The sequence below is a fragment of the Silene latifolia genome, chromosome 5 (assembly GCF_048544455.1).
Source record: "Silene latifolia isolate original U9 population chromosome 5, ASM4854445v1, whole genome shotgun sequence".
In the NCBI taxonomy this organism is placed as follows: domain Eukaryota; kingdom Viridiplantae; phylum Streptophyta; class Magnoliopsida; order Caryophyllales; family Caryophyllaceae; genus Silene; species Silene latifolia.
The window spans coordinates 41,792,533-41,816,405 of record NC_133530.1 but is presented as its reverse complement, the minus strand read 5'-3'; the positions used below and the strand labels follow the sequence as shown (position 1 = coordinate 41,816,405).

Sequence of the window (23,873 nt, the reverse complement as noted above, 5' to 3'; positions counted from 1 at the left end):
ACTCTCTTGCTTATGAATTGTTGATCTTGTAAAAGTTGTCCATCTCTATTCTTTGCTAAGAATATGTTAGTGGAAACTTGATCCTATAACATTCTAAGTGTGTTAGTAGAGTTTAGGACGGAGTAGTCTTTAACTCTTGGCAACCGGAGTAGGTTGCGAGTTAGCTTGTCATAAGAACGGAGTAGTTCTTGTACTAGCTTTACAACCGGAGTAGGTTGGTGTCTTTTATTGTAAGGGTCTTTTAGTTGTCGGAGTAGATCACTAAAAGAAAGCAATAAAAAGGTAGATTGGACGTAGGCACTTGAGTATTTGCCGAACCAATTCAAAAATCTTGTGTTCAATTGTTTTACTTTATTTCCGCTGCAATTTACTTTGTTTGTTTTGCTTTGCTTAACCTTAGAAGTAACAGTTCATCATACTGTCACATTTGGTCTGCAGTCGTATTCCACAAACTGAGACAAATAGCTACAGTCAGAACGATTGTTACTTTCATACTTCAGCAAACATTCATCGTGATACTTGTTCAATCTTTCAATATTATTCAAAGTATCCTCTCATCTCTTTTGTTCTCGTAACTCACTTTAATTCAATAAAGTTGGAGTTATAAATTTTTAAATAGTACCTAATTCGCCCCCTCCCCCTCTTAGGTACTTGAATCCATAAACTCAACATCATCCTTATCAGCCATTTGACCCTTCCCACGGTCCCTCAATGGATCATATAAAACCCTATGGTTGTTTTTTCCTTGCGGTGGGACAGACATACCTGAAGTGCATAAACGAATTGTGCTAAAAAAACAAACGAATTATTTGAGAGATTAGGAAGAGAAAGAATGAAGAAAATTACAAATTCCGCGATCGAAATCGAGAGATTTGCCTTCAAAAACAAGGAAGGAGCGAAGACGTAGCCTAGACGGAAACCCTCATAGGAAACCCTAGAGAGATCTTTATCTAAAGAATAAGAGAAAGTTGGATTTGAATGGAGGGAGTAAAAGGATAATAATATAATATCCTGGCACGATTGGCCCTAGTCGAGCCAATTTGGACCGAATCAATATTGGACCAATTTCATTAGTTGTTAGACTATTAATTAAGTTATAGCTTATTATCGCTATCTTTTATTCCTATCATTAGTTATCTTTTATCTTTTAGTTATCTTTCGGTCGATAGAGAAGTCAAGTTATAAGAAAAAAAACGCAGCTTTGCGTAATTCGGATTCGACGAGTTTTCAATTTGACTTTTGTTACTGTTTGACGCGTCTCTAGCAATAACCCGAATTATGGTCAATAGATCTTGACTATATTTCACCATTGTTCGGATTATAGGTCTAATCCAAGCAAATATCCCTACGGATTCAAATGTGTCCCTCGGTCTCACGAGTCACGAGTTCGATCTTCACCACTATCATCGTTCATTTATTTAAATCGCTTTCGCACTCATATAATCTGGTATCAGAGCTTCGGCTCTTGATTTCCCTAAATCCAGACGTTATTAGGCGTGTCAAAACTCAAACCAAGTTATTAGTAGAATTTCTGGTTGCGATTGGAGCTCAAGTTTTAAACTTGATCAGGTAGTTCGAGGGTTAATCGATTTTGATTACTCATTTCAAGGGCATGGTTCTAGACAGAAAAAAAAATATTGTTCACGAATCTATCATCCCACATAGATATAGGATAGATTTTTGTCTTTCCCTTTATATTTCACTTTTATTTACTCATTCACATGATATATTTAACTCATTTTAAATTTAAAATGAATATACCCGTTTTAAATGAAAATCCGAATAGTATGGCTTCTCTAAATTGATAAGGGTGCCGATTTGGAGATGACGGAAGGCAAATGTAAGCATGAGGTAGAGTAAGAGTGGGACCAAAGTAGGGGACAATAGCACCGATGGAATAGTGAGAATAAAAAGAAAGGACAAAAAAGAGATGCTGCCTCGTTAGCATAAAAAAGGACCATTGCATAGCTACTTGATACTGACTGCTAAAAGTCAGCCCTCTTCAGGAATGACACTGACATTGATCCTATAACATTCAACGTGTAAGCGGTGTAACACTGTAACCCCACTTCTCTTTCCTTTACCTATTTCTCCATTTATGAGACATTATTCATTCGTATCTAGCTTGCTCATTTCTTACGTTACTAGTGCGTGATTGGGACAATTTGTTTTAGGAAGGCATAATGTCATTCCAAAATTATTAGTATAACTCTTGATTATAAGACAGTAAATTATATGGAGTAACATATTTTTAAACTAAATTTATATTGTTGTGGAATTAATAAAAAGTGCAATGGTGATATCATTCCCAATATTTTATATACTCTTCGTATTGGTCATTTGTTTACTTTGAATTTGTTGACAAAGATCAATGAGATAAGAGGGATCTATTTGTGGATATTGTTATTGAGTGAGAAATACAAATGACGAAAATGAGTGGGACACCCAAAAATGAAATAGAAAAACAAATTAACGGGAAGGATGACGTATGAACATTTATTTATTATGAATCGATGAATGTTAAACCAGTAAAAGAATTAGGCAAAACTAATAAACATGTTTATTCCATCCATAATCTGTGTGAATTTTGATAGAATTAAAATTAACTCCGGAAATTAAAAGTCGAGATTAAGGTTGGTTCAAGGTTGTTTGACATAAAATGTCAAAATTTGAGCTAGTTAAACATATGTGATCTCCAATCTTATGTTACAATTAGTCTCACTTTAGACGGGTTTATCCGTCTAAAGTGTAGACGGGTCAAATATGTCACCATTTACATAATAAGACAAAGTCGTGACATCCCACTTGTTGTTTATCTTATTATGAAAGTGGTGTGATATTTGACACATCTGCAACTTTAGACGGATAATGTAAGTCTAAAGTGAGAATTTGTGCTTCTGTTATTACTTTCATTAACATAATTACGATTTTAGGCCAAAAATTTCTTTTACTTTCTACATTCTATTTCCTTCTAATCAAGATATACAAAACCCAGTTCTCTTTATTTGAATGATTTTTTACAAATGATTTCATCCAGTTAACAGCATTAAAGAAGCTAACGATGAAATGAGGTTATGACTTATGATACGGACGGAAATGGGATCATAGAGTGTGATAAAGGAGTTTTAAAAACAAAGGCAATCCATTGATCCTAATAATAAACCCAAATTCTTATTTCAGATAAGATCTGTCTAAAATAATAAGACGGACCGTTTCCTCTCACAAAATACCCATTTAGGAAGTGAGTGGAAAACACATAGGTGTCCCACCACCCATGTGATTTCCACTTGTGAGAGGTCTTATTGTTTCAGACGTATTTTACGGTCTGAAGCAAGACGGACTGAATAATAAATGGATCAAAAAAATGGTCCTACTATTAGTTATTTTTTGAACTTTAAAAAGCAAACATGGTAACCTCAAAAGCAACAAGACACGAGAGCACTGACTGCCTCAACGTCGTTGGTCAACAACTTCTCCCACTAATAATTAACTTAATCTCTTCTCCATGCACACTCATATTCCCATGCATTCTCCTTTTTGAATTTCTACCGCTGGATCATCAATTCATCACAAATGTAGCCTTACTCCTTTTCTTCTTCACAAATTCTCATTATAGACGGACACTATCCGTCTATACGTATAGACGGATACCATTTTTCCTCATAAAATACCCATTTGCCATAAAGTGGGAAGCATATGGGGGTGCCCCACCTTGTCCCCCCTACCCATTTTATTAGAGGTATTTATCCGTCTGTTCGCCTCACCCGTCTATACCAAGACCTATTGTTTCTTCTTTATTCTTATACTTTTATTATTTTATATCCATTTATTCCGATTATTTGTTTATCTTTGTTTTTGACACATTCATTAAAGATAAAAGAGGGGACCATTTGTAGTTAGTAGTATTGAATGACAAGTGAATCATGATGTGTATGGTCGTATGAATGGTCAAATCATACATAACAAACACTCTCATTATAGAAAGGTAAACAAATCGATGAGACATCCCAAAATGGAAAAGATAAACAAAAATCATAAAGAACAAACACTCCTAATATAGAAAGGTAAACAAATTGATGAGATATCCCAAAATAGAAAAGATAAACTAATGACTGGAACAAAGGGAGTAATAATTTATAGAGTAGGTCTGCTGAGAGACGGACAATTAGACAGTCCCACAATAAGTTTATTGAAAGACTATTTTACAATTTTAAGAAAAAATGATACTAAAGGTAATATAAAATAGGTATAAATCATGATTAAATATAAAATGGGTACATGTATTATGTAAATAGGTACGAAATTACTATGTCACGATCAACAATAAAAAGGTCACGAAATATAAATAAAATGCTACGGAAGACCGTTTTCTCAATAACTTATTGAAATACCGTCTCTCCCAAGTTTTAGTGTAATTTATAATCTCGTGTAAATAGAAGTAATGAATGAACTATTATACGGAGTACAATTTTATTTAAAGTTACTTGTTCAAAAATATAATTAGAAATGATAGTTAAAAACAAAATTGACCAAATGTAGAATGAATTTAATCAATTGTTTAAATGATTTTAGACCTTGTTTGTTAAAGGCTTCCAAAATTTGAACTTGCGACCTTTTCGATAACATGCCTTTAATATTATGTAAAAAATTATTTTAACCAATATCTGAAATTGATGATTGTTTTTCCCAATCAATTGTTTTATAGCTTAGTAAAAATGTTGAATTTTATTTTGCATAACATCTTCATTAAGCCTTTAAGAGTATTTGGAACTATCAAATTGTGATTTATCGTAATCTAAAATCTCAATACGTGCGTGGCTATCTAAATCGAAAATGAAGCAACAATAACCAGGCAAAGGGCTAGTTGCCTAGTTGGTGTAGGTGTTGTTCTAGACCATTGTTGTCAGAATCCCGATTCGATCCTATGATTTTACGATTTTACGATCCAAAAATGCTTGTCCGATCCCGGATCATACGATTCTATCATGTTTGTAGAATCTTACGATCCTATTTATTTGAAATTTTCTAGAGGTAGAATCATAATACGATTCCACGATCCTACGATCCGACTCCATAGTAAACATATTAAAATAAATTTTATATAACGACATTGTAAAATCCAAATTTCATATCATTTGTAGAAACATGTTCATGAAATGATACTAAACTCATTAATTATAAATATTTTGGGTATAAATAAGTGTTTTGATCTTCAACTATTTATTTTTACCAAATAAAAAACTATATTTAGTGAATTTGTAGAATCTTACGATTGTACGATCCAATTCTACCGATTCGATCCTACCCTCTCATCGATTCAAAGTAGAATCCCGATCCTGACAACATTGTTCTAGACTACTACAGTATGAGGAAAGCACTTTCATCAGCATATAGAATTTACTTGGTGAGTACAAGTGAAATCTACAATCACCATCAACAACAAATAATTGTACCAAGTACTTGTTCAATAAATTTACTTCGTCACCACAAAGTCCTTTTGACAAGTGGTAAGAAATTAGGATGGATCCCACGCATGTATGTACGCGCGGTATTTATAAATTCTTTAGTTTATAATGTACTCCCTCCCATTCAAAATAAACCTCCCTATTTCCTTTTCCGTCTATTCACAATAACCTCCCTATTTCCTTTTTTGGTAAGTGTTTGTGTGGTCCAAATTTAATTGTATGGTGGGGTAATGTATTTGTGTGGTTCAAATTTAATTATATGGTGGGGTAGTGTGTTTCCTTAATATTTGTGCCAAATTGAATAGGGAGGTTTATTGTGAATGGGAGGGAGTATTATTTATAGATTTTAAATTGTATATTATTAATTTTTCATATTTTAATAGGAGGATAAAAAATTTAAATTGAAAACTACCAAAAGAATTGAGTAAAGTCATAAAATGTGTATTTTAATGAAATTTTTTTACCACAAAACTAATGATTTCAATTTATAAATTTTCTCAAATAATTATAAAGATTTTTTTTTATCAGAAACTTTATAATATCAGTTTATAATTTTTTTATACGAATTAAGTACGTGGTAAGTTTTTTTTTATGCGAAACTAATAATATCAATTTATCGAGTTTTCATATACGAATATTTAGATTTATACCAGTTTTATTTTATTTTATTTAAAAGATTATAATTATATTTTAGTTTAAAAAACATTATAACGATTAAAGATCAAGAATTAAAGATTATATCTTAATTAAAAGATAATAATTTAATAAAAATAAAGTTTTGTTTTCTTATTTAACTCAGATTTCTTTCGGGGGGAAACTATTGAGGTCCTGTTTGGTAAAACGCGGATTAATTTCAGGATAACCAGATTGCAAAAGCAGATTATAAATGACAGATTTTATCAGAAGGTTTGACTAGCATATTATAATTAATTAACAGAATTAATTTGAGTGTTTGGTAATTGACAGATTACGATTAGTAGATTGTTAGTTTTCTTTGTAAAATGGAGAAAATTTTCTTATTTTACAATATGCTAACCAATATGCTGGGGTAAGCAACATATTGTAAAACAATATATTGACCTCAAATATGCTGTTTCAATATGTTATTTACCAAACACTAAAACTAGTATATTAATTGGTCAAACATACTAAAATTCTTGAATATGCTAAAAATTGACCAATATACTGTTTACCAAACAGCCGTGAGAATTTTATTCTCATAATGGTAAATGGTGAGGGGGATTAGGAATTGGAATAATATTGACCAGTATGTGCTTTCTAAACAAACTACTCCACTCAATTTGCAATTTGCTATGCGCTTCAGTTTTGACCGCTATGTTCTTAGTTTTGCTGAAGCTCGAAGTGGGTTTGTCTTTTTTAAGATAGATATATTTATTCTATTGTATAGTAAAAAAAAACTTATTTATATTCCCAAATAATTTATCTTATAAAATGTCGGTGATGCATATTTCTTCTCCACCGGAGAGTAAGAAATAAAGATTCAATTTTGGAGCAAATGTAGGTCTGAATTGGGGTGACCACCGGGACAAGGTTAATAAAAGCGATAAGAACAACATTTATCCTTTAAATCAGGGTTAAGAGTGAAAGTGAATGGGCCAAAGGCGCAAATTAGGCCCCTACTTCCTAGGAAAGAAACGGGGGTAATTTACCTCAAAGACATGGGCTCGAAAACGAGTAAACTTTGTGTTGGAGATCTCAGAGACGTCGATAATGCAGTTGGGTTTATATTTCTTCTTTTTTCTTTTAATAATAAGGATAAGAAATTGTGCTAATCTTGTACGCCTACACTATATTTAGATAATGATGCAAGTGGCTCAAAAATGAGGAATGACATATGGATTTGCAAATCAATAAAGAAAATGGATACGATAATAAATACCAAAGGGATGACTCTATGAAGTCATCCATCGATCATAAATAGGGAGTACTATAGCACATTACCATTCAATGACTAATCTAAGGTACATTGACTCTTGATTAGTCAAGTACTCTGAAATATTTGTCACAAAACTTGGCCTACTTGTGAAAGTTTGGGCTACATAGCATTACTCATGGATAAGGGGTCGTCATACGCTCATATACACTGATGCTATTCTCACGTCACCATTACCATTCTTAATTTGTTTATCTTGACTAGGAGCAGGGAGCACTAAAAATTAAATTCTAAAGGCTTTATTGCATAAGGAAAATGAAAATGATAACAAAGATGGAGCTAAAATTATAAAAGAAATGTGAATATACATTCTATTATACTCCGTAGATAGAAGTCTTAAATCCATAATAAAATAATGAAGCACATTCTTAATAATACGCGTATATATTATAAGTACAAGGTACTTAAAAATAAAGATTAAGTACACACCCTTGAAATATATTAGTAATATATAATATACAGTACAAATTATACTCCCTATAAAATAATAAAAATAATATACCCATATATATTACTTAGCCACAAATCTAAGTAGGTTTTTTTTTCTTACTGCACCAAACACCACCATCAGTCCATTAATCGTCCAAGAACACCTACTTTAAATGATGTACTCCACTAATAATTGACTACGACTTAGCCAAGGTCAATAATCGTCTCATTAATGACAACTTTTCTAGATCAACATCTTACTGTACACAAAAATGAATTAATTTAATCTATTACTTTGCCCATTTGACTTAATTAAAATGAATTTATTAAGTGTACTAGTCAAGGTTGAAAGAAAATTAGGTAGGTTGTGTTTATCAAAAAAGATAATTACAAACTTTTGAACTTGATTGAGAGAGTAAGAGAGTACATTTGTTAAAAAAGAGGAAATATTTCGCACATAATTTTTCTGTCATTGAGTGAATCGTAAAATTACAAACTTTTGAACTTGATTGAGAGTAAGAGTGTACATCCGGTAGAAAAGAGAAAATATTTCGCATATAATTTTTCTGCTATTGAGTGAATCGTAAAATTACAAACTTTTGAATCAAACATTATTCATTGGTGCTGACATTCTCGTGGATAAATATAGATTATATAACTAGCAAGTTCTATTTTCTGAGGTTATTTAGATTTTACGTGCGACATGGAAAAACTTCTTGTTATAAATTGGAAAATTCATTTTCACTACAAATTTTAACCTTTTCTTCTTAAAAAAGCATCTTTATTGAGATAAATAAAGAGAAAATTAATCAACCATAAAATTAAACAGCTCTTAAGATTAACAAAACAAGCCGAATAATATTTCACTTACATAAATTTGACAAGTCTTTTACCAATTTTTTCATATTTCGATATTCGTCTTAAACAATAATTTGTGAAAAAAAAAAAAAAACAATAATTTATCAAAAACCTTAAAAATGCCCAATATTACGTGTATATCTTTTGTGATGACAAAAGTGTCACATCTCACGAACAGAAATAGAGAAATCCTCTATAAAATGAACGAAGGAAATTTGTAGAGTAGGCCAGTAGGGTGACCAAAGCGGTAAAAGAAAGCGAAAGTGAAAGAAGATGCCAAATAGCAAAACATCAATATTATCGATGATAAAACCTCTATTGGATGATTTGTCGATTCTTCAAAAGTGTTGCTTGACGTGAGTCACTCAAATTCACTTGCTACAACACACACAGTTTATAAAATCGTCGTACAATATTGTAATTTGAGTTTCAATTATAAACCTCAGTTCAACGTTATTTTTAAAGACTCAAATTATTTGAACTGAACTAAGTAAACCAAAGTTCAAAGAACAGCATGGTCATTCATTTCAAATAAGAATAAGTACAACGATTATAGGTGAGACTAATCCAAAACAAAATGTAGTTAGAACTTTCGAATCAAGTACATCATTAATTCGTTACTATCATCATACATAAAATTAAACATGATTAGTTTGATAAAATATTACTTCTAACTTAAAATCCATCTTACATTTTCAAGTTTCTCCCAATATTGAGTCTAATCGGAATTCAGAAGAACGACAATTAACCACATCTACATGACTTTCCCGGATTCAAGAGTCGGGAAACAAGAAAACCCATCAAAATCAAACCCGGACCCACCAACCTCACCAGGGTTCGGCCCACCAAAACCCTGGGCCACACCTCCACCACTACTCGGGCCCACTATCTGCTGGTGATGGCCCAACAGAAACGCCGACGTGTCAAGCGTAGGCAACAAGTACCCACCACCACCACCCTGTAACCGGTTCACCACACCTGACCCGAGCCCAGCTCGATGAGGTTCGGGCTTGAGGATTGGACCTGATCCGGAGTTAAACCGGACGCCGGTCACCTGCTGGACCATGGCCCGGAAGTTAGCCGGATCGGCTGTGATGAATGTTGTGGGAGACCGTTTCGAGGCGCGGGACTTTCGCTTGGCGGATTTAACAGAGAGAGGGTTTCGAGGCGGGCGTTTTGAAACGGATGGCGTTTCGGGTTCTGACCCGCCTGAGGTGGAGACGCTGTGTACTGGTAATGATGATGGCGTTTCGGAAAATGTTGAAACGTCTTTGTGACTAGACCCGTGTGTGATGGATTGAGTGAGGGCTTTGGTGAATAACTCGGTGTCTCTATCAAAATCGTCGGAGAACCAGGAAGTTTCAAACGATGGACGAAACGCCCACGTTTCGCTACTACCTATATTTTCAAAAGACGTCATTTTTTAAAATAAACGGAGCAATTTCTAAGAATCGGAGGGTGTAATGTTTAATGTTTTGGGTTCAAAAGTGAAGAGAGTGAGTGAAGTAAGAATAAATTGAGTAGGATTTAAGGAGTTTTGTTAGAGAAGGAAAGAGTTGCGTTTTGTGCTTGTAGAGCAAGGCAAGTGAGGAAATGAGGAGGAATGGGGAGAAAGAGAAGGAAGAGTTGGGGGGAATAAATAGGAGGCTAGGTAGAGAGAGGGGGGGATAGTAACGAGGATTGGTGGGGACTTCATAACCGCGTTCCTCGGGACACGTACTCACCCTTCTTCCTTCCTCCTACGACATTTATACAACGAGTAACTAGTTTTAAATTCGTGTAAAAATTTTACTCGTTTTAAACCCATGTAAAAATTACACTGAATCAGAATGAATATGTTGTTGGTATGTTTCGCAAAGTACATTTTAAATAGTTATTTTATTTTTCTTTATATAAAATGATTATCAAAATCTTTTATCCAAAAATATTCAATCAACTGAAAAAATGAAAGATCTATTGATATGAAGTTGAGTATTTTCATACTTAGTGGAGTATTTAACTATTCTTCTTATTTGTTAAAATACTTCTGATAATATTTAATGTTTTCCTGAGTTTGATTGAATCATCAATTCGGAAAGTACAGGCATGTAATTAGAGCTGTCAAACGGGTCGATCGGACGGGTTACAGGTTCGGTCATTTCGGATCGTGTAAATACGCGTCTGGTCCATTTCGGGTTTGTAAAATACAGGTTTATATGGGTTTCGGGTTAAAACGGGTTTGATTAACGCCTTCTTACAAATGTTCAATTTCTTTAATTTAAATTATGAACGTATAGTTACTCTTAATTTTTATAATTATCTAGCTTAATATATGATATTAGTAATAGGACACATTTTTTTTGCTTGTTATATTCAATATTACACTATATGAAAGTGATGGTATGACACACATTTCAAAGTGATGACATGACACACCGTTCGTGGTGAAGACGTGGTATGTGGTGAGGTGATGAAGTGGTATTGCTAACGTGGAATGCGGTTCGACGTACTAGGGCGAAAGTTACGGCGTGTCACACATTTCGAGGTGATCGATGACGTTGCATGTGTTCCGACGTGATGAGGTGTCATGCACTGCTAACGTGGAGTACGGTTCAACTTACTACGATGAAAGTGACAATATGACACACACTTCCAGGTGATGGACGTGACATACTTACCACATATATACATATCTTTCCTTAAAAAAATACAAGTCAATACATGCAAGACATTGCGTATTTTAAGGATGATATATTGTCTTGACCCAACGGTTAACCCGCCCCGTTGTTTACGGGTCAAAACTGGTTTGGGCATCTTTCGGGTTCAGGTTGAAAAAAATCGGGTTATTTGCGGGTTATTTATGGGTCAAGTTACAGTCTTTTTTTGGGCCGGGTCGGGTTTTGACAGGTCTACATGTAGTTCATGTGAATTTATGAGTTTTGTTGGGTTTCATAGATAATAGATAATTTTAATGTATTTTTGTAATCTTAGTTTACCTTGACTTTGCATTACATTTCCGCTCTTCCATTTGTTTTTCATTTTCACTTTTCTATTCGCATTTTGAGGTGTGCGTTCACCCATGGACAGTTCTAAAGGATGATTCATGTCAGCTGACCCCAAGTCATTTTGGGATTAAGGCTATGTTGTTGTTGTTGTTGTTGTTGTTGTTGTTTGTAATCTTAGTTTAATCTCTGTATATTATTTGTTTATTATTAAAGATATGCATTTTGATTTATTTGAAGGTTTATTCAATTTTAATTAATGATTTTTAGATGAAAATTAAATTAAGTATATGATTATAATTAACAAAATATTACCATTTTTATTGGATTTAGATACATCTTTTAAATTTTTATACTGTCTAAATATTTGCTAGGTAAAATTAGGAAAAATTAATTCATGGTTTTAAAGACTTGGTAATTGCATCTAGATACATTTTTATTACTAATGATAATGATTTTTAATCTTTGCATTAAAATCATAGAAAATTATTTTTCTACTAAAAAGTTAATACGAATCAAAAAAACTAGTTCAGAAAAAAACTAAAATCATTAGAAGTTAGGTTAAAAGGCCGGAGGATGATTTTTTGAAGGTTTTAATAGTTCTTGTAATTGTAATTTATTATTTTTGTTAATATATATTAATAGTGTTAATGAAATAAAAGTTAGAGACTGATTAACAAAAGTTGGAGAGTGAGTAATTGGTTGGAGAGAAGAGAGGGAGTAATTAATTCATTGCATAGAACATCGGTAAACCCATTGAAATTAAATATTTTTCCATCCCCTAAAATTTAGAAGTCAATCACAGGGAACGAAATGTTTTAGCTTTTATGTAAGGAAGATGTTAGAGTTACGCCAGGTGTATGAGGCCTTCATACACTACCAATAAAAACGCTCCACTTGTCAATTTTGAAGAATCTGAATTAATTCCTTAAATAGCTTGATTGCTTCATTAATTACACCCTTAATAAATATTTCTCGGTAATCACATCAACCCTATTATTTAAAATTACTTTTCTTATAATTTTTTATTTAACTCTAATTTATTACTAATACTTTCTATTATTTTAACTATTTATGTATATCTTTAATATTTCGTATATTTATGTATACCTTTAATATACGTACACACTCCTATATACGCTACTTCAACTTCTAAGATTTAATATACGTACATACTCCTGTATTAATTTCTTTATACAGCATGATTTAATATACGTATACATTCCTTATTCGTATGTTTATGTATTTACGGAAGTACTTAATTTGCGTTTAATTTTTTTTAATTAATTGTTTTTTCAATTAATTTTTTTCATATAATACTTTCTGTTTTGTCTTATATGTAACTTTTGTTTAAATTTTTTTTTTAATTAAAATTTTATATTTTAAATTAAATTAAATTGTTTTATGATTAATTTTCGTTGTACTTGTTTTTTTGCTTATTTGGGTATGAATAAGTTATGTTTTGTTTTATACACATTGTTTTAAAATTTAAATTAAATTAATTAATATTTTATTTGTTTAATTTATACTTCCTCTTATGCATTCATTTCCTCCCCTTCCATTTTCCACAAGAAATAAGAAAATGATTTTGAACCACCCAAAACACTCTACCCCACATACAATTGATTTTGGACCACACAAAACCTTCCAAAAAAGGAAAGAGGTAGGAAAATCCGACTACCATGAAAACGGAAAGAGGGAGGAAATGAGTGAATAGGAGGGGGTATATGCTAATATCCATGACGGAAAGTGAAAAGGGCCTTATATATATATATATTAATATATATATATATATATATATATATATATATATATATATATATATATAGGAATGGGATCATGTGAGGATACACTATCTTTTTGAGGATTGAGGATTTCGTTACAATATCACAGGTTGTTCAATACAATATCACAGGTTGTTCGAAACAATATCACACGAAAAAAATAGCTGCGAAAAAAAAAAAAAAAAAAAATTTATAAAATATATATTTTTTTTTGGACAAGTCTAATTTTTTTCGTGATATTCAATACAATATCACAGGTTGTTCGAAACAATATCACACGAAAAAAATAGCTGCGCAAAAAAAAAAAAAACATTTTTTTTTATAAAAAATTTTTTTTTTTGGGCAAGTCTGATTTTTTCGTGATATTCAATACAATATCACAGGTTGTTCGAAACAATATCACACGAAAAAAATAGTTGCGCAAAAAAAAAATATTTTTTTTTTATAAAAATTTTTTTTTTTTTGACAAGTCTGATTTTTTTCGTGATATTGTATTGAAGAACCCGTGATATTGTATTGCAATCCTCAATCCTCAAATATTTAGCCGTCCTCACCGGATCCCGCCTCTATATATATATATATATATATATATATATATACTAACAAAAATAATATAGGACTAGAAATGTCACACGATAGTGGTGTAGTGGTTTAGTTGATGCTTTCCTTACTAAGTGTCTCGTGTTCGAATCCTCTTGTGGGGTTTTTTTTTTGGCATAAATTTGCATAAGTTAACCGAATGTTATTTTAATACGTGAAAACATAGACTTTTATTGAAAGTGTCTTAGAAATATTAAGGAAAATACTGTGAAAATGAATTAAGAAAAATAATCATTGATTTTGTTTGATCATACATTATTTGTTTAAAGAAATCAAATGATTTACAAAAAAAAAAAAAAAAAAAAAAAAAAGAATTCATACTTCCTATTTTAAAGCTACAGCCTATATATATAATGAGTATCTTGAGAATTTAAATACGGTGACCTGTATTGTGGAGTCTGCTGTGATTGAGAGAACGTCGGAATATTCTGTGACACTGTAAAACATGGAGTATTTTGTGTACCACTAAAGCCACTCATAAAGGATGAATCATCATCGTTTGCAACATGTCGGGCTGGGTTCGTATTTGGGGGGAGCGTAGTGGTCGTCGGATCATCATCATTTGTCCTTCTCCTCCTCTTTGTCTGTCTTACGATACGTCTTCTGATATTCCCTCGCTTGTCGGGGGAGGGGGGGGGGGGGTGTCTCTAATGTCACCTTATTGTTGAGGTGTGTTTATGGTAGTCTCCCTAGGTCGTACTCTCCTCCGACCCCACATTTTTGAGGAAACTCCACCTGCCGCAAATGAATCTATAGTCTGTATCCCAGCATGAGCCTCCAACTCTTTGATTAGTTCATCGATTTTGCTAGTATAAATGGCGGAAGACCCTTCAATTTTCATAGCCAACCTCTTAATGTAATCATTTTTCACCGTTATCTTAAGAGACCTTTTAACATGTTCTGACTCATCCGGTTTGTAATACCTAACCCGAATGTTTTCGTATCCTCTAACCAAATCCTTGCTCCAACGATCCAAGATGTATTTATCTGGGATACCTTGTAACATCCGCAAATTTTCCATTTTTGTAATACCCCTCATATTTTAAGGTTGTAGGACCCATGATGTGTGTCTAAGTAAAAGGTAGACTATGAAAGACTAATAGAGAGCTTGCACAAATGTGTCATACTTGGAAATGTGATCACTTGTTTTAGAGGCATTTTAAAATGGTCATATCTAGGGTTGTAGAGCTTATATGAAGGCGATTCAACTTGGAGATGAAATTTTATTGTCTTAGCTTTCTAATGCATGGTCACAAGCCTTGCTTCGATAAGTAACGAAGAAATAACAGCTGTTCAAAAATCAGTGCGCAAAGCTGAACTCGCTGAGTTATGTTACACGCTAATTTATTTCCTAAATTCGCAACTTCTTATAATAATTCCTAGTATTATAATATTATACTATTCCTATATCTTCTTCTTCTTCTTCTTCTTCTTCTTCTTCTTCTTCTTCTTCTTCTTCATTGTTATAGGATCCGCTTGAGCAAGGCAACAACATCCGAACCCAACTCCCCAAGTGAAGAGAAAGATAAACGAAGGAAACCATAGCCCGCTGCCGTGCACAAATCCCATACTTAGCACACTTTCGCTGAGCAGCATTAGCGACAACCCGGCTAGGCACAAAATCCGTCATCCCAGTCTGAGTCAAAGGAGAAGAACCTGTCAAGTCAACGCACACATCACGCCCTCTGTCCCAAGAATAAAGCAACAAATCCGCAGGACGAAGAGAGCCACCATGTCCATCAACCAAACCGATATCAACCCCCTTTCCCGCAGTAATACCAGATCTATAACAGATGTCGAAAAGAGTGTCCCGGACGAGGTTCTGCCGATGTTTAACGCCCACAGTCCCGTACAAGAAACATCGTGGTCCCCAAAAACATCCTCAGCAATAACCCGAGAGCAAGCAGGACAGGGCCTAGATACCGTGAATAATGGAACACCCAGACGATACCCAAGCACACTATGGTAAGTCCTCCCGTTCATAGTCTGACCCAACCCCGAGATAGGAACCGCACGTAACCAATCAGAAGAGTGAGAACCCTGCTGAGACTGCCATAAAGCAAGCTGGCGTGGTGTCAAAGAGAAAACAGACTCTGAGGCAGCAGCAACCGTCACGAAATAAATATCTGCCAATTTCTTCAGAAGTTTGGGGGCAGCAATTTCACTAGGGTTACCTAATATACCAGAGCCTGTAGTCGCTGTAAACACTCGCGCAACATCATCAAAAGCAGGGCCTGCAGCTACAATACCAGAAGGATCGAGGAGCTTAGCCTGCAAACCAGCAGACTGCAAACGGCCGGGACGCAATAAAAGCATAAAATAAAACATCTCCCGCCGCATAGACACCAAGACCACCAAGATGAAAAGGGAATGTAGCAAGGTGCCACTGCCAATCCCCAAAACCCGGCCCAAACGCGGTGATAATACGTTCCAAGCTGAAGCGAAGAGCGACATCAAAAGGAAGATGGACCGACCCAAAAACACTAGGGGAGCAAGTACGAAGTGAGAAATAGAGCTTAGAAATACCAGTACAAGCTCGAAGTAGAAGCAACTCACATTGCAAGTCCTCAATCCTCGCAACTAAATCCATTAGCTCAATGGTCTTGATTACTCTCTTCGCCACAATCTCACTGCTAAAACGAGGACAAGCACTAACAGGTCCATCCAAAACTGTAACACCACACAATGGCCGAGAAATAGAAGGGGGGAAAACCCCAGGAAGCCGACTCTAAGGATCCTCAACAGGCCAAAAGACCTCCGTCTTGGAGACATTAAGATGCAGTCCAAAACGAGGGCTATCCACCTGTAACACCCCTCATACCAAGGTGCCTTATCAGGACCACCCTACCATGAAAGAGTGTTACCATCTCGGTTGCCCGAGGTTAGTATATATCAAAAGCGTCTGTAAAAGTATAAATGTTTACAACAAATCAAATCCAAATCCAAAACCAATAAAGTAAATTCAACAGTTGACAACTACGAAATCATAACTAAGACTCGAGGCTGTGATACTACAACTGGTGAAGACGACTCCCCCATGACTGCCCAAGCTCACCAAAAGCAATACATGTCAAGCCTGCTCACCATCCCCGAATGGATCATAGCAGATTCCACAACAACAACAATGGGGTCAGTACCGTTCAATCAATGTAAGACAAACAAACAATGTAACCGGCTGATCATCCTCCACAGTAACCGACTACACACCAAAGTGTGTAGCCCTGCCGGATTACCCATCGCAACAGGTAATCCACTTCGCCTATGGGGGGCCGCAACCCATCCCACCAAGTCCAGCTCATCAACGAGCGACAATCCCTGTCCCTTAATGTGCACATCCCCTCCTGTGTCGGGTTCCACGGAGGGCGAACTAGGGTGTGAAGCCACTCCCGCAAGTGAATCCACCACAATCAACACACACATCACAGTACCACAGCATCACAACTGCCACAACACCACCACCGTCACAACACAACCACATCACCACCGTCACCCCAACGCCCATACTCCGATGATCAACAGATAACAACAGTTACAAAACAAACACAATCTTAAATCAATTAACAGTAACCGAGTAGGGAAATCCTACCTTAGCAACAACAACACTATGGAGAAATGGACAACTAGAATGACTCCTCTATGAAGTCTTCTCTTATACAATAATCACATCACACAATTACACATTGCACAATTCACAATTCCCTTTTCCCCAATTCATACATAAAGCAACCCTTAGAATAAATCATTAATGACATGGGGATAAGGACTTACCGACGATGGAACGAGAGATTGAATGCAAGGGCTACGATGTACACACACACAGTGGGAGATTTGGCAGTGATTAGGTTATCGTAAAAGTAATTAGGTTTGCAAATGATGTTTTTAGAAACTGATTATCGAATATATAATTCCTAATTACTCCCGAACCTAACCGCTGAAATAATACTCGCTAGACCGGATACTCGGTCGAGTATGGAGGATACTCGGCCGAGTATCCTCTACTCGGTCGAGTATTCGTCATACTCGGCCGAGTATTCCTCGGCAGAAGCCAAACAGAATACACTATTGATACTACTCGGCCGAGTAGGCTCTACTCGGTCGAGTACTTAGCTTATGAAAATCCGTAGTATTACAGTCTTCCCCCCCTTAAAAAGAACATCGTCCCGCAGTTCACACTCTAATCTAAAACAAGACACAACAACACTTATCAATACTAAAGAACTACACAAAACATCACAAGACCCACTATCCCGACTCAAAAAGGACCAAAATACACATGCAACCATCTCCTACCCCCCTAAAAAGACAATGGTTACGTCCCCGTAACCAATCATAACTGATCAAAAATATTAGGAAAGCGTTCACGCATAGCTTCCTCGGAATCCCATGTGACTCTTCCACATTGTGATTAGACCAAAGTACCTTGAGTAAGACGGTCTCACCATTCCTTGTCTTACGGACTTTGCGATCTACAATCTCTTTAGGAATCTCGACATAGGACAAGGACTCATTAAGCTCGATATTCTCCACCTCAAGTATATGTGACGGGTCACTCACATACTTCCGAAGCTGTGAAACATGAAAAACATTGTGGACTCTGTCCAACGCTGGTGGCAAAGCTAATTTGTAGGCTACCTCGCCTATACGGTCCAAAATCTCATAAGGGCCTATAAACTTCTGACTTAGCTTACCTTTGTTTCCACACCTTATCACCCCTCGCATAGGTGACACTTTCAAAAGAACCTTGTCACCTACTGCGAACTCTATGTCTCTGCGGTGCAAATCGGCATAACTCTTCTGGCGATCTTGAGCTGCCCTCATCTTTTGCCGAATCTTCTGCACTTGCTCAACCATATCCTATACCAGCCGTGGTCCTAAAACCATAGCCTCAGAACTGTCATCCCAACAAACTGGAGTTCGGCACTTCCGACCATACAAAGCCTCAAAAGGTGCCATACCGATACTCGTATGATAACTGTTGTTGTATGAAAACTCAATCAAATCAAGTCTGTCCTCCTAGCTGCCCCTAAAATCCATGACACATGCCCTCAATATCCTCTAAGGTGTTGATGGTTCTCTCCGTCTGACCATCAGTTTCCGGATGAAAAGCTGTGCTCATCTTCAAGGTAGTACCCATCAACTCTTGCAGTTCTTACCAAAACTTGGATATGAACCTCGCATCACAATCAGAAACGATATCCTTGGGTATCCTATATAATCGTACCACATGTCTCCTGTAACCCAATGCCAGCTGCATCTTAGACCAGGTATCTTTCATAGGAACAAAGTGAGCTAACTTGGTTAACCGATCAACAATCACCCAGATCATGTTATTACCTTGCTGTGATCTAGGTAATCCCACAATGAAGTCCATATAGATCGACTCCCACTTCCACTCGGGTACTTCCAAAGACTGAATCTTACCCTGTGGTCTCCTTTTCTCACCCTTGACCCGCTGACATGTCAAACATCTAGCCACGAACTCAGCTACATCTCTCTTCATATTTGGCCACCAGAAAGTCTTCTTAAGGTCTTTGTAAAGATTGTCACCACCTGGGTGAACCGAATAAGTAGTGCAATGAGCCTTCGACAAGATCACTCTCCTCAACTCTGCATCCTCAGGAACACACCATCTCCCATCAAAACGAACACTCCCATCTGTGTGGATAGAAAATCTGGAAACTGTATCACTCTCCACTCTTGAATTCCATTCTTGAATCTTAGGATCAAGCTCTTGCTTACTCTTGATGTTCTCATACAAGTCTGGCTTGATCGTCAAATCCCCGATGGTATCCCCCTTCCTTATCATAAAGATCCCCATCTGAGACATCTCATCCCTCAGCTTCAGCAAGGACATGGCCGTACATAGCAAATTAACGCTCTTCCTACTCAAAGCATCTGCAACAACATTAGCCTTACCCTCGTGATAGATGATTTCCATATCATAATCTCCGATCAGCTCCATCAACCGTCTCTGTCGCATGTTAAGCTCCTTCTGAGTGTAGATATACTTTAGGCTCTTATGATCGGAAAACACCTTAAAGGTTGCTCCGTAAAGGTAGTGCCTCCAAATCTTAAGAGCAAAAACAACTGCACCCAGCTCCAGATCATGAGTAGGGTAATTCTCCTCATATGGCTTTAGCTGCCTCGAAGCATAAGCTATAACCTTCCCCGCCTGCATTAGAACACAACCCAGACTATTCTTTGAAGCATCAGAATACACCTCAAAGTTCTCACATCCGTCTGGCAAGGCTAGAATATGAGATGTGGTCAAACGTTCCTTTAAGGTCTGAAACGCTGTCTCACAACTCTCATCCCAAACAAATCTGGTCTCTTTCCTCATCAAGGCAGTCATAGGCCATGCTATGTTAGAAAAGTCTTTCACAAACACTAGTAGAATTATGGCGATTGGCATCACCACATTGACATCGGTTCTAATAAAAACCGATGGCAAATACAATTTAAAGTGATAATGGCATCGGTTATGACTAACAAACCGATGCCAATAGTGTATTTGGGGTGAGTGGCATCGGTTGTAAGTATAGAACCGATGTCAATTTCGCATTATTGCCATGGGTTGCAAAGTTAAAACCGATGCCAATATTTAGATCTCAAATAAACTTACGTTTGCAGCCGCATCTTCATTACTCACACTCCCCTCAACCCTAATTTCCTAACACACCCTTTGAGTCCCTTTGTATGCTTACCACCCACGGCTCCCTTGCCCTCCACCGACCATCGATGGTCGATCGAACACCACCGTTGATGTCAAGCCGCATCATGGTCCATCACATACTACCCTCGGCTCTGACCAACGACCACCACTCCCTCTTGTCATCCACGCATGAGAGAGCCACTACGACGAGACCAACACCAACACCCACTACTACTGGCACCGAACCACCACTACCGACACCAACATCAACACCTTCGTCTGTCTCGTTTTCCGAGCTTCAGGTGCATTTTACTTTTTTTTTTTTTTAATTTAAGTTCTGTCGTTTTCCTTGTTAATGTTAAATTAAACGAATTTTGTTCTTATCTTAGGTTTCCTATACATGATTGAAACTTGATTAGGAATTAAAATATGTGTAGGTTTTATGTTAGGGTTTATGTTAATTTGGGAATTTTGGGTATAATTCGAATTAGGCTTAATTTATGGTTTAATTGTGGTGATAATTCCAATTTTAGTTTATTTTCTTATTTCTGCCTCTAGTAACATATGATGTATTTAGAATTACAAAATAAATGCATTTATGGATTCAGATATGAACTGTCCAAATGTTATCCAGATTATGTAGAGGAGACTGCGATCGGCTTGTAATGCTGCAAATGCAAAGTTAGAGAAGGTCCTTAAGGTGGGTTTGCATTCGTAATGCTCCAAATGTAAACTTTTGAAGGAATTTAAGAATTGTGAATAAGAGAAATGCGAGTAAGATGGCTAAAGGTTAACTGTCAAAGACAATATTTTGTTGTTTATTTTCTCTTAATGGTCTTGACTGTTGACATGGCAGGGATGTAGTAAAGAAGTAATATTGTAAGTGGAATAATATACAGATCCAATGATATCCCAAATGTCAGATGTTAAGCGGTTCAAGATGTTAGACATACTTGTTTAGTGAAATGATTTGTCTCAAGAATGTTTCTGTTAACTTATCTGGGTCACTACTCTTTAGATGGTGAAGGCATTTTGACAAAGTTGGTGGACTGATTTTCTTTCCATGTTAAGTGTTTTGATTTGATGAGGTTTAAAATGTAGTTTCTTGATGGAGGAAGGTAGTATGGCGTCTGTTCGCTTTGCGGTGTTAAAGGAGTCGGAGAACTTGGGATGAAAAACACCCAGCTTTAATCAACGTGTTACTTATTCTCAGTTTATAGATTCGTTTGTTTCTACCGGTTTTCAAGCCTCGAATCTTGGTGTTGAAGAGTTTAAGAAGGCAAAAGTATTATGTTGGCTTCTATCTTGTTGCCTACTATTCTGAAAAGAAATAGCAGCAGAATAACAATAGAAAGATGATTAAGAACTTAATGCAATCATTTGGGTTCTTTCTCAAACTAATGTGTGCATAATGTCTTCCTTAATTTTAGGCTTTTTGAATTTTTTTAATGAGAATTAAATAAGGACTTGTGCAGGACGTTAATTATTGTTAATCTTATTCTCCCTGTTGCAGATTAAGCACCTTGAAAGTCGTCACTCGGGTAAACTACCATGGTCCCTCCTTTTCTCATTCTTTGTTTCACTTGAATTTATTTGTTTAGTTTCTAGCCATATTTTGGACATGAGTATATACTCGTTTGTTCCGCTCCATTGAGTTATATACGTTTTTCAAAATATGTGGGCGGATTTTTAATATCGTAAAGTAACAGATGAAGTATTTTTTATTAAAATGGAAATTTGATTATATGTATGTTAATGCGGAAGGAAAGTCCTCTTCATTTAGCCATACAATCAGCTTATCCACGTATACTAAAACTTCTACTTTTATGTATTGATGATTTTTTGCAACATTTGATGTGAAGTTCAGAGTAATTAAATTGCTTTGGTATACTATGTGTCTATGTTTACTGGTTTCCTGCTGAGTTACGCTTTCGCCTTCCCTTGTCTTCGCTTTAGTTTGCCTTGACATCGCTTTCCACCTGCATAACTTCTCTATGCTTTCACTCTACTACACTTTCGCCAAACATGTTTAAATTATCGATATACTCCGTATTACTGAACATGGTTAAATATTGGCTAGTTATTTGATATTAATTGTGACTTGTTCATTTTGTTTTGGTTGTTATAGAAGTTTATTTAAAAAAGAAAAGGTAATCAATATTATTGTTTGGAGGAGATTGCAGGAAGAACAAAAAGAGGAGGGAGTACTTTTTATTTGTTATATTGTCTGATAAAAAGGATGAAAATATTAATTGAGTTAACGGAATACATGACAGATTCTCGAGTGAGATTATAAACACGCTAAACAGACGAAGTTTAAGTCCTCGTACAAGGATTTGAGATCATAGTGCGGATAAATTTGATGTCCATCACAGCTTGCAGGTCAGCATTTTAACCTCTTCAGCATCTGATAATATGTTTGCGCCTTATGTTTCTTCAAGTTCATGAAATTTATTGAAATCTCATTGTACTACCATTATCATTCTTGTTTATGCATTATCATTCTTATTTATGCAGTGTATTTCAGGTTCAATAATTACACTTGAAAGAATTGTACGAGGTTCGAGGGCTTTGAGCTGTATGTTGTCAAGAAAGCATATCATGTATTATAGGTTGATTTACATGTTCAAGTATATTTTTTTGTAGTAATATAGTGAAGGGTTTAGATGTATGTGATTGTGAATTATTGGTAAATATTATCTTACTGGAAAATTGTATTGGATTCAGTTTTTAGTAAATTTGATTTGCAGCTATTTGTTGAGTTTGGATTGTTCAATTTCTAAGTGATGTGCTATATATCAAATTTCATGTACCTTTTATATGAAAACACATTAATACTCGTAGCACCTAAATATGCACGAAAAAGAAAATTATAAAAAATGGCATCGGTTCCTTGGTTAGAACCGATGCCGATAATGCAAAAATTTGCATCGGTTCATATGGTACAACCGATGCCAATATTAGTAAAATGACATCGGTTCTGAACCGATGCCAATTGAATAAAGACCGATGCCAATAATACAAAATTTGGCATCAGTTTGCAACCGATGCCAATTGCCTTATTTCTACTAGTGAAACCTCCTGTAATAGCCAGCAAGGCCTAAGAAAATCCGAATCTCAGCAACACTCTTCGGTGATTCCCACTTGTTC

At 35.6% G+C, this 23,873-nt stretch overlaps 1 protein-coding gene and 1 long non-coding RNA gene across 3 annotated transcripts; one reads left to right on the top strand and one right to left on the bottom strand.

Annotated features, from left to right (window-relative positions):
• Positions 1 to 9,207: 9,207 nt before the first annotated feature.
• LOC141657329 (calmodulin-binding protein 25-like) lies at positions 9,208 to 10,367 on the bottom strand. The gene has a single exon (XM_074464511.1). It carries the CDS (start codon positions 10,124 to 10,126, stop codon positions 9,461 to 9,463), a length of 666 nt encoding a protein of 221 aa, XP_074320612.1. The 5' UTR covers positions 10,127 to 10,367; the 3' UTR covers positions 9,208 to 9,460.
• A 10,333-nt stretch (positions 10,368 to 20,700) lies between these two features.
• On the top strand, positions 20,701 to 23,481 carry LOC141657328 (uncharacterized). Of its 2 annotated transcripts, none has more exons than XR_012548726.1 (5): positions 20,701 to 21,025; positions 21,358 to 21,423; positions 22,237 to 22,264; positions 23,000 to 23,105; positions 23,251 to 23,481. It is a non-coding gene; the product is annotated as an uncharacterized LOC141657328 (long non-coding RNA). The 2 variants fall into 2 exon arrangements; XR_012548725.1 differs by having other exon boundaries at positions 23,241 to 23,481.
• Positions 23,482 to 23,873: the final 392 nt, after the last annotated feature.

Bases quoted from the DNA above. Each gene is read 5' to 3' on its own strand.
- LOC141657329 (XM_074464511.1), bottom strand. From the start codon at position 10,126: ATGACGTCTTTTGAAAATATAGGTAGTAGCGAAACGTGGGCGTTTCGT.